Source organism: Lynx rufus, unplaced genomic scaffold, assembly GCF_022079265.1.
Source record: "Lynx rufus isolate CCGP_SWC_20201006 ecotype Redwood Valley unplaced genomic scaffold, mLynRuf1.p SCAF_1, whole genome shotgun sequence".
Classification (NCBI taxonomy): Eukaryota; Metazoa; Chordata; class Mammalia; order Carnivora; family Felidae; genus Lynx; species Lynx rufus.
Window position 1 is genome coordinate 1,004,301 of NW_025814823.1, and position 12,272 is coordinate 1,016,572.

General features: G+C 37.7%; 1 protein-coding gene across 3 annotated transcripts in view; it reads left to right on the top strand.

Moving 5' to 3' along the window:
- Window positions 1-12,272, top strand: part of LOC124510805 (zinc finger MYM-type protein 2) — a 102,565-nt gene that overhangs the window by 22,817 nt on the left and 67,476 nt on the right. For 2 of the 3 annotated variants that reach the window (XM_047077469.1, XM_047077478.1), the window contains exons 3-4: window positions 10,418-10,919; window positions 11,181-11,274. In XM_047077469.1, the coding sequence (XP_046933425.1) occupies window positions 10,428-10,919; window positions 11,181-11,274 (586 nt within the window). In that variant the 5' untranslated portion in view covers window positions 10,418-10,427. Of the gene's footprint in view, window positions 1-10,417; window positions 11,275-12,272 lie in introns of all 3 variants that reach the window. The other variant, XM_047077463.1, reaches the window with a different exon arrangement.

Sequence of the window (12,272 nt, forward strand, 5' to 3'; positions counted from 1 at the left end):
AATAAATTTGGAAGTGTTCTCCCCTTCAGTTTTTTGGGGAAGAATTTGAGAGGGAGCAATGTTAATTCTTTAAATGTTTGGTAGAATTTATCAATGAAGTCATCTGTTCCTGGGCATTTCTTTGTTTGGAGATATTTGATGACTGATTTAATCTCCTTGCTTGTAGATCTGTCTAGGTTTTACATTATCTTATCCAATCTAATCTCTGCACCCAGTGTGGAGCTTGAACTCACAACCTGGAGATCAAAAGTCTACCAACTGAGCCAGCCAGCTGCCCCTAGATTTTGTATTTCTTCCTAGGGTAAGTTTTGTCAGTGTGTGTATCTAGGAATTTAGCCATTTTATCTTGGTTATCTGATTTTGTTGGCATATAATTGTTCATTGTGCTCTCTTATAATTGTTTCTATAAAATCAGTAGTGATGTCTTGCTTTAATTTCTGATTTTGATAATTTGAGATTTTCTTTTGCTTCATAGTCTAGCTAAATATTTAATTTTTTCAAAGAATCACCTTTTAATTTTGTTGATGTCTCTCTTTTTTTCTCTATCTGTGCACTAATCTTTATTGCATTCTTTCTGCTAGGCTTGGGTTTAGCTTGCAGATTCTGTTTTCTTAAAGTATAAAAGTTATTGATTTCGGATATTTTTAAATGTAGGTGTTAATAGCTGTAAGTTTTCTGCTGAGCACTGCTGTCATTGCATTCCATATTTTGATAGTTTGTTATGTTTGTGTTTTGTCTTGTAAATTATAGGAAAAAAGTACTCATAAATTAAAAGTACAGTAATACTGGCTTTCTGTTGATTTATGTAGGTAATTTCACTTACATTCTTTATTTCTTATGGCTTCAATTTATTCTGTAGTGTGTTTTTATTATTGCCTGAAGGGTAGCATTTCATGCAGGTAGTAACATTTCATGCAGGTAGTAAACTCCTGCTTTTGTTCTCCTGGAAATGTCTTAATTTCTCCTTAATATTGGAGGGATTTTTTGCTGGATTTAGAATTGTTAGTTGACGTTTTGTGTTGTTGTTGATCACTTTAAATATGTCATCTCACTAGCTTCTGGCGTCCGTGGTTTCTGATGAGAAATGAACTGGTAATCTAAATTATATTGAGCATTCATTGCACGTGATGAGTGACTTCTTTCTTAAAATTATCTATCTTTGGTGTCTATAATTTGATTATTATGTGTCTTGTTGTGGATATCTTTCAGTTTATCTGACTTGGAGTTTGTTGAGCTTGTTGGATGTGTGTCATCCAGCATTTGGGGCTTTTTTTGCCATTATTTCTTCAATATTTTTTCCTGTCCCTTCGTTCTGTTTATGATACATATGTGGGTATGTTTGGTAATGTTTTGTAGATTCCTCAGGCTCCATTCATTTTTCTTCCCTTTTTCCCTTGCTCCTCAGACTGGGTAGTTTCAGTTATTCTCTCTTCCAGTTTACTGATTCTTCTGCCTCTTAAGATCTGCTATTGATCTTCTCTAGTGAATTTTTCATTTGTTATTATATTTTTCATTTACAGAATTTTTACTTGGTTACTTTAAAAAAAATTTTTTTTTTTAACGTTTATTTTTGAGACAGAGAGAGACAGAGCATGAACGGGGGAGGGTCAGAGAGAGGGAGACACAGAATCTGAAACAGGCTCCAGGCTCTGAGCTGTCAGCACAGAGCCTGACGCGGGGCTCGAACTCACGGACCGCGAGATCATGACCTGAGCCGAAGTCGGCTGCTTAACGGACTGAGCCACCCAGGTGCCCCACTTGGTTACTTTTTATAATTTGTATCTGTTTGTATTTTCATTTTGATTATGCATTGTTTCCACATTTCCTTTTGTTCTCTGTCAGTGCTTTCCTTTAGCTCATTGAGCATATTTAAGATAGTTGATTTAATGTCTTTGACTACTTTTTCCAATGTTTGGGATTTTTCAGGGATGGTTTCTGTCAAATTCTTTTATTACTGTGAATAGGACATATTTTTTCTGTTTCTTTGTATGTTTTACAACATTCTGAGTATATTATGTGTAACTCTGGATGTCTGACTCTCCCAGTCTTCACAGATGGCTGAGTTTTTACTTGTTGAGGGATGGAGCCATTTGTTTTTGACTTTTTCTAAATAACTTTAACAAAATGTATATTTCTTGTTGTCATTGAAGTTTCTGTTCCATTATTCCTATGGTGAACTAGTGACTGGACAAAAATTTCCTTAAGTATTGGGGTGAAAAAAAATGAGATAAAGGGTCATGTCTCATTAGATAGATGCTTTTGGGAAAGCTGCTCCTGCCTATACAGATGAAGCCAGGAGAAGATCTGCTCCAGACCACCCAAACACAGTCCCAAATTTTTAGAAGTTCCTCACTGCCAGTCCTCTGACAAGCCAGACTCTCCAGGAATGCAGGATGCTAACCCCATAGCCAAGTGGGGGTGAGGAATGGGGGATGGTTGCCGGTTCATGCATTTGCTTACTTGTGAACGATCAGCGTTATCTTCCTCAGGCACTGCCCTGGTGATTAATGAGTGTGTTCAGTGGGGTTTCAGGGATCTATAAGTGGTTCCAGTCACTCTGTCCAGCTCAGTGGTTACTTGGGTGGAGGGACCCTTACCTAGAACTTCCCACTTTGCCATCTTGTTGATACCTGTCTTGATTTATTTTTCATATTGTACTTAAGAGGACCTATCTCTTTGTTCCTCTGAAAATTTTGTGGTGATCGGGATACTTTTTACCTTATGACACTTGAATCTTAACTACAAGTTTAACTTTTCTTGTAATTTGGTCATTTCAAAACTTTATTAGGTGTTAAAAGAATTTTACCATTTTGAGGCATTCAGTCATGATGAATCCATGCTGTTCTGTTTTTCCTCTTCTAACATTTTTTATTGTAAATTTATGTTGTCTTCATTTTATTTTACTTATTGTTTATTTTTTTTTACATTTTATTTATTTTTGAGGGAGAGAGAGCACAAGTGGGCCACCTTGAGGTGCAGAGAGAAAGGGAGACACAGAATCTGAGGCAGGCTCCAGGCTCTGAGCTGTCAGCACAGAGCCTGATGCGGGGCCCGAACTCACAAACCGTGAGACCATGACCTGAGCTGAGCCGAAGTTGGACGCCCAACTGACTGAGCCACTCAGGCACCCCTCTTTATTTTATTTTATATATTTTTAAATATAATTTATTGTCAAGGTAGCTAACATACAGAAGTAAAACAATTTGCTCATTGTAAAATAGCTAATTAGAATTGACTCGGTGCAGAAAAGTGCCTAATGATATAGGCTTTATATAGATAATGTAGAAGTGGTCAACTTTTAATCAGATTTAAATCAGATTTAATCAGGTCAACTTTTAATCAGATAAAAGGAGTAAATTAAGTGTTTGGTGGTTGAAACATTCTCAGTGACATACAGAGGTGGCTAAATTCATTTATAGTCTAGGATTTGGGAACAGTTGTTATAGTTGAGTACTTACTCTGTTTTTGAGAAGTTGATTACTGCAGAGAACTAACTGTGGTAAAAGAAAGTTCTATTCTCTGCTCCACTGTTTTCTTCTGAGAAGAATGAATTGGTACCTAGCAGCCAGCCACCAGAGGGAAGTCAGTTCTAGCTTTTCTGTCTTGGAAATCGTCTTCTGTTTTAGGTGTGCTAAAACCATAGAAAGGATCCAGAGAACTCCTGCATTAAAAGCCTATACATTTCATATCATAACATCAATAGATTTATGCCTTATTCCTCTGAAAATTGTCACCTTGATGAGGATATTTCCTGCCTTATGGCACATGAATATTAACTGCAAATTAAAGTTCATTTGTTTTTTTAAATCCCTTTTAGCCTGGCACTTGGGCTTGATACCTCTTTTTTTTTTTTTTAAATTTTTAATGTTTCTTTATTTTTGAGAGAGACAGATACAGAGCATGAGAGGGGGAGGGGCAGAGAGAGAGGGAGACACAGAATCCAAAGCAGGCTCCAGGCTCTGAGCTGTCAGCACCGAGCCCAACGCGGGGCTTGAACCCATGAACTGTGAGATCGTGAACTGAGCCGAAACTGGACGCCCAACCATCTGAGCCATCCAGGTGCCCCAAGCTTGATATTTCTCCTTTTGGATACTTGCATTTTTTGAATATTGAGTTGGTTTTTGTGTTACTGAATTTTTGATTAATAAGAACTGTGCTATATTATTTTATTGTTTAATATTTGATTACATATTGGATATCATGAATATTCAAATCCTGACCTCTGACTTCTTGCCTGTGGTCTTGGGCAACTTAGCTTTGAAGATGATAGTGATTATTTTTTTAAGTAAGCTCTAGGCCCCACGTGGGACTTACACTGACATCCCTGGGATCAAGAGTTGCATGATCAACCAGCTGAGCCAGCCAGCGCCTCTTGTTTTTAGATCTGTGTGAAGACGACATAGTGATTTCCTTCATGGATTTGCTTTAACATGAATATTTGGCTCATAACAAGCATCAAATAGATGTGAAATACTACTGGATGGATGCACTAGTTTTTAAAAAGTTTCATTGAGTCATGAAAATTTTGAATCAATGTTATTCAGCATATTTCAACTTTTAATACCTTCTGTAGGGGCGCCTGGGTGGCGCAGTCGGTTAAGCGTCCGACTTCAGCCAGGTCACCATCTCGCGGTCCGTGAGTTCAAGCCCCGCGTCGGGCTCTGGGCTGATGGCTCGGAGCCTGGAGCCTGTTTCCGATTCTGTGGCTCCCTCTCTCTCTGCCCCTCCCCCGTTCGTGCTCTGTCTCTCTCTGTCCCAAAAATAAATAAAAACGTTGAAAAAAAAAAAATACCTTCTGTAGAGTGGTAATGTTAAAAATTTTTTTGATGTTTACTTAAATTTATGTGGAGGCCTTATGTGAAGGTTTCCCTTAGCATATATTACTGTTTTACCATGAAGAAGTCTTCCTTAGTGAGGAACTGTTTTAGAGTAATGGTGTATATATATTTTAGTTTTTGGAAATATTTAAAACATCTTAGAGTGTGGAATGGTAATTTGTAGATCTTTGTGAAAGGCAAGTAGTCACCTCTTACAGTTTTAGATACGATTCTCCATTTTCTTTAAAGCAGATGTAAATGTATCTTCTGCCATTTTTCAGTATTAGCATGTCATCCACACTGGTGCACATACAGCTCTTGCTCTCAGAGCAATGATTTTGAGACTGGTTTTGGAATTCACCTTTTGGTTTTTAAAAAAAAAAATTTTTTTTTTTAAATTTACATTCAAATTAGTTAGCATATAGTGTAACAATGATTTCAGGAGTAGATTCCTTAGTGTCCCTTACCCATTTAGCCCATCCCCCCCCCAGCCCCTCCAGTAACCCTCAGTTTGTTCTCCATATATATGAGTCTCTTCTGTTTTGTCCCCCTATTTTTATATTATTTTTGTTTCCCTTCCCTTATGTTCATCTGTTTTGTCTCTTAAAGTCCTCATATGAGTGAAGTCATATGATTTTTGTCTTTCTCTGACTAATTTCACTTAGCAGAATACCCTCCAGTTCCATCCACGTAGTTGCAGATGGCAAGATTTCTTTTTGATTGCCAAGTAATACTCCCTTGTATATATAGACCACATCTTCTTCATCCATTCATCCATCGATGGACATCTGGGCTCTTTCCATACTTTGGCTATTGTTGATAGTGCTGCTATAAGCATGGGGTGCATGTGTCCCTTCGAAACAGCACACCTGTATCTCTTGGATAAATACCTAGTAGTGCAATTGCTGGGTCATAGGTTAGTCCTATTTTTAGTTTTTTGAAGAACCTCCATACTGTTTTCCAGAGTAGCTGCACGAGCTTGCATTCCTATGGAATTCAGCTTTACACATAGTACTTGAATTCTGATGTCTTGGAACCATGGGTAGTTTTAATGTATTGAAGTATGGCTTTATTATAGAAAAGTTAAAATCTATTTTATTTAACTCAGAAGAGGTTTTTGTCACAGTTAAGTGAAAATACAATAGCCATTCTTATAAAATACTGTTTGTTACTACAAACATTTCATTACTGTGTTAAATAGGATGTGATGCCCTCTGGAAACTAAACTTGGTTTAAGTAAGATGCTTAATGGTTAGAGAATAGCACAGTATATATCAAATAAGGGATCAGAATTTTATAAGTAAAGGTTACTTAAAAATAACTCTGGTAATCAAAGTTAACATAGGGGTTTTTGCCTTCTTGCCTTTCCACAAATATTTGGGGAAACTGAGTGTATACTCTGTGCCCAGGCACTGTTTTAGACAGGCAGTGAGAAGAGCAATTAGTTATGGTCTATCCAGTGTTTTCATAAAATGGTTGATATACCCCTATTTAATGTCTATGAAAAGTGCTTAACCTGTATTCCTCTTGTATCTGGTGATAATTCCTTCATCTTTAACTAACGCTTTATCAACTTTTTATTATATTCTGTCCTGACTCCTGTCTTCCCCATTACTTGTTTTTAAAAAACATTTATTTATTTAAATAATCTCTACACCCAATGTGGGCCTCGAACTCCTCACCCCAAGATCAAGAGTCACATGTTCCTCTGATTGAACCAGCCAGGTGCCTGTTTTTTCCATTATTCATTCAGGTGCTTAGCTGCCTGAAATTCTTTTTAGATTAATGTTGACTCTTAAGTACAATTTTGTGGGACTCCTGACTGAGTCTTGATTTTGTCTCAAGTCATAATCCCAGGATCATGGAAATGAGCCCTGTGTTGGGCTCTGTGCTGAGTATGGAGCCTGCTTGGGGTTCTCTCTCTCTCTCTCTCTCTCTCTCTCTCTCTCTCTCTTTCTCTGTCCCTCTACCTCTCTACCCCTCTGCCTCTTTCCTCTGCTTGTGTGCTCTCTCTCTCTCTCTCTCAAAAATATAAATAAATCTGAAGTGCAACTTGTTGGTCACCTCTCTTACTCAGACTCCCTGCTTCTCCCATAAGCAATGTCTATCAGTATAGTGTGATCCTTACAGAGTTTTTTTTCATGAATTTACATAAAAGTTATGTAATTTAGGAAAAATAGAATATGTGTGTGTATGGGTTTTTGGGGAATGCATAACGTTGTAGTAATAATACTCTTTTCTTGTAACTGTTTTTTGGTCCACAGTAATCTTACTGATCTTTTCATGTTAGTAAGATCTGCTTTTTAAAAAACCCTAATCTGTTCAATTTTTTTCCATCTCCTGTCGTCACCTTTCTTTTCAGCTACCATCATCTCTCAGCTGGATCAATGGCCTTCTGGGTGGTTTCTTTGCCTCTAGTCTTGCCTTCTCATCCATTTTCCACATAGCAGCCCGGGAGATGTATTAAAAACATAAGTGACATGTTAACCTTTTGGTGGAAACACTGCAATGTTTCAGCCTGTTACAGTAAAATCCAAACTTGTGTTTAAAATTCATGATTTCTGATTGCAGGGAATGTGTTTTGTTTGTTGATTCCCACTCTCTCCCCACCGCCCTCAGGTGTCCAGATCAGTGTCCTGTGCATACTAGGTTGGATGCTTTTTAAATCTTTGTTGAATGCAGTTAATGAATTAACTTGTTGTCATTGGAAGCTTGTTCCGTGCATGTTTTTATATCTCCTACAATTCTTCCCTACCTTGTTCAGCCACATTGGTCTTTATTTTATTGCTTGGATTCACCAGCTTCATTGCCTTCAGGCTTGAATGTAGGAATGCCCTTCCTACAATTTTGCCACAGTGAATCTTTCTTGTCATTCCAGATTTCAGTGTAAATGTCACCTGGCCAAAGAGGTCTTCTCTGATAACTCTATTACCAATTTGTTGTTAAAAACTTTAAATTTTGCTTTAAAAACAAGTGAGAAATTGTGTTCAAAAATTAAGAAAAACAATGAAATATACAATGAACAATTTCTCTATCCCTGTCCTTGTTACTCCATCTGCCAAAGTGATATGTATAGTAGTGTCATCTTCATTGTTTCAGGAGCTCTTTATAGCAAAATAAGCAAATGGCAGCATATATGAAGTAGTAAATGTTCTTAAACCACCCTTTTTTGTTTTTTATTTTTTTAAACCGGGCTAAATGACTTTATTAGAGAAAGAGGATTACAAAAGACTCAAGAGTTGGCCTTGGGGCTCTTGAACCAGTCTTTTAAGACTTGTACAACCACTGTTTTCTCACCATCTCAGAAAACCTACTTTATGAAAATTAGGCTACCATGTATAAACCGCTTCAAATTCCCGTCCACCTTGTCTCCAAACTAACCTACACCCCCCCGTCCCTTTTTTTTAACCTACAGTCTATATCCACCCTTTATCCTCTGCCTCTTCTATATTTTCTTTCCTGTTTAGTCACTGAAACTAAGGTGATTGATGTTCAAGATTAGTTCTGCTACCACCTGTGTCCATGACCTCATCTTCTCCCATTGCTCAAGAACTTACCTTATTTCTTTTTGGCTCTTCACTGTTAACTCTTTGCAGTCTCTTTGGCTTCAGCATAGCCCTGCATATTTATCAGGAGCTCAGAAAATAATTGGTTGAATACAGCAGAGTAATGAAGAGTTTGGACTACTGAGTTATAAAGACCTGGGTATGCATTTTAGCTGTGTGACTTTGGCAGGTTAATTAGCATCTCCAAGACATAAATTCTTCTTCATTAAAAAGGGACAGAAACTGGGGCGCCTGGGTGGCGCAGTCGGTTAAGCGTCCGACTTCAGCCAGGTCACGATCTCACGGTCTGTGAGTTTGAGCCCCGCGTCAGGCTCTGGGCTGATGGCTCGGAGCCTGGAGCCTGTTTCCGATTCTGTGTCTCCCTCTCTCTCTGCCCCTCCCCCGTTCATGCTCTGTCTCTGTCCCAAAAATAAATAAAAACGTTGAAAAAAAAAATTAAAAAAAAAAAGGGACAGAAATTATAACTATATCAAGTGTTATATTGAAGATATAACTAGGAAGTGTAGCATATATATTTCCTGTGGCCATTGTAACAAATTACCATAACCTTGGTGGCTTAAAACAATAGAAAATTTTTGCTCTCATAATTCTGGAGGTCAGAAGTTGGAAATCAGTGACACAGGGATCAAATCAAGGTGTCAGCAGGGCCAGGCTTCCTCTGGAAGCTTTGGCAGAGAATCCATTCCTTGCCTCTTCTACATTCTGGTGACTGCCAACATCCCTTGGCTGCATCACTTCAGTCTCTGATCTGCCTCTATGCCTGTAATCTCCTTCTACGTCCCTTTGCAAACTGGTGCATTTAGGGCCCACCTAGCTAATCTGTTTCTAAATTCTTGACCTTAATCATATCTGCAAAGACCCTTTTACCATGTAAGGTAACATTTACAGGTTCCAGGGATTGGGATCTGATATCTTTGGGGGCCATTATTCAGCCTGATACATGGATATAAAGCATACAGCAATAGTGCCTGGCAAATAAGGATTTAAGCTTTCTGGATAAGGTCAACAAGGATTTCAGATTCTCAGAAGGATTCAGTTATATAGTTGTAAGGGGGCCAGGGAATATGAAAAAAAAGGGATTAAAAAAAGATGAGGCAAGGGAAATTAGGGATTAGATCATGTCACCTTATTCAATACAGTAGATACATAGGATAAATGTATAGAGAAGGGATTTTTATTGCCAGGCTTTTGTTATTTTCCTGTTCAAACGTATATTGAAGGATTTATCCATGTTTCCAATGGTAAAGTTTATAGCTTAAATAGTATGGTAGAAAGGAGGTGGTGGAAGTGGGAATATACTACATATCATTACTGAAAATTGGAGGATTACCTTTTTATATTGCAAGAGGTCCCCATGGAGACTATATGAAATTTAGTGAATGACATCATAGAATGGGTACCAGATTTTTCCTTTATTAAATAAGAATTGTCGGGGCGCCTGGGTGGCGCAGTCGGTTAAGCGTCCGACTTCAGCCAGGTCACGATCTCGCGGTCCCTGAGTTCGAGCCCCGCGTCGGGCTCTGGGCTGATGGCTCAGAGCCTGGAGCCTGTTTCCGATTCTGTGTCTCCCTCTCTCTCTGCCCCTCCCCTGTTCATGCTCTGTCTCGCTCTGTCCCAAAAATAAATAAAAAACGTTGAAAAAAAAAATTAAAAAAAAAAAAAAAGAATTGTCATTTAGAATAAAAAAGAAAATTACCTTTAAAAAGTTCTTTCAGGGGTGCTTTGGGTGGTTCATTTGGGCGTCTGACTCTTGATTTTGGCTCAGGTCATGATCTCATGGTTTGTAAGGCTGAGCCCCACGTCAGGCTCTGCATGGACAGTGCTGAACGTGCTTGGGATTGTCTCCCCCCGCACCCCCCTCCCCCACGCACCCCCCTCCCCCCCGCCGTGCTTACATGTGCTCACATCCTATCTCAAAATAAACACATAAACTTTAAAAATAAAAACCAAATAAATAAATAAATCTTTCAGTTAGAATAACAAAAGATTATACTGACATTTGTTTTCTTTTTCTTCTTTCCATCTCCTTGACAGGTTTTTTGGCATGGACACAGGTTCAGTGGGAGGATTAGAATTGACTGATCAGACTCCTGTTTTATTAGGGAGTACGGCCATGGCAACTAGTCTCACCAATGTAGGAAATTCATTTAGTGGTCCACCTAATCCTTTAGTTTCTAGATCTAATAAATTTCAAAACTCATCAGTGGAAGATGATGATGATGTTGTTTTTATCGAACCCGTACAACCTCCCCCACCTTCTGCACCAGTGGTAGCTGATCAAAGGACTGTAACATTTACGTCATCAAAAAACGAAGAACTACAAGGAAATGATTCCAAAATTCTTCCATCCTCAAAAGAGTTGGCTTCTCAGAAGGGAAGTGTAAGTGAGACAATTGTCATTGATGATGAAGAGGACATGGAAACAAATCAAGGGCAAGAGAAAAATTCCTCCAATTTTATTGAACGGAGACCTCCTGAATCTAAAAACAGAACCAATGATGTGGATTTCTCCACTTCCAGTTTTTCAAGAAGTAAGGTAAATGCAGGAATGGGTAATAGTGGTATCACCACAGAACCAGACTCTGAAATTCAGATTGCTAATGTTACAACCTTAGAAACAGGTGTAAGCTCTGTGAATGATGGCCAATTAGAAAATACTGACGGGCGAGATATGAACTTAATGATTACACATGTAACATCACTGCAGAATACCAACTTGGGAGATGTCTCTAACGGACTGCAGTCAAGTAATTTTGGTGTTAATATACAAACATACACCCCATCTTTAACTTCACAGACCAAGACTGGAGTAGGACCTTTTAATCCTGGTAGAATGAATGTGGCAGGAGACGTATTTCAGAATGGAGAATCTGCAACTCATCATAATCCTGGTAAGCAGTACGTGATCTACCCCATGTAAATGAATTTATTTGCTTGCTCCTTTTTTTATTGTAGTAATTGGTACTACCTCGGTTAGTTTACTCATGTAAGATAAGTTAATTCTGTTGACTTGTAAGTTTGAAATTTTAGCTAATAAGAGATGTAAAACCATGTATTTCTCTGCAGATTATTAGAAAATCACAGAAATTTATGTCTAAAGGATTGGAGAAAAATGCCTTTTACATTAACTACCACTGAAGTCTAACAGTTTGGCATCTTACTTGTCATGTAATTACTTTTTGCTAATACAATTTTAGTTCTGTCTAGTAGTAATGTGTAAATAGTGAAAAAAAGATAAACACACTTATGTAACAACCTAGTATTGTATAATAGGCACATTTAGATTTGTTTTTACTTTACTTGTGTTTAATTTTGACTCTTATCTGATTTTAATTTTTTCTTACTAGCATTTTATATTTTAATATTTGAAGGCTGGTAAATTTCGCAACTATCTGAAAAATTTTTCTTTAGACAGTTTTGCTCTGTGAAAACATTAAAAAGAGAAGTTACAAGAACTCTGGCTTTTTGGTGACCATGTCTTTGTATGTCTCTTTATCTTTCACCTCTGCCCCTAAACCTTTATATGTCTGTCTTTCTCATATATCCTTCTTTCTGTTTCTCTCATTTTTTCATCCTTTTAGGCTTATTAGCAACTTTATCAGCCTAGAAATTGTGGAGAATAATAAAGAATGACTAAAGCTTAGTGTAGAATGCTATAAAATGCTGGTCATTTTTCCTTTTTACTTATTTATTTTGGTTATGAGTGATGTTTAATTGTTGAAGAATGTTTGGAAAATCTGTAATTAAATCCCTGATAGTATTTTATTAACTGAAGATTACCGCGTCAGTCCTTTGAGTGGTTTTCTTTCAGTCTTTTTCCTTTGCATCATCACTTGGTTGACATGCAACTCTGAATAATTTTGCTTCCTGTTTTTTTCCCATTTTAATA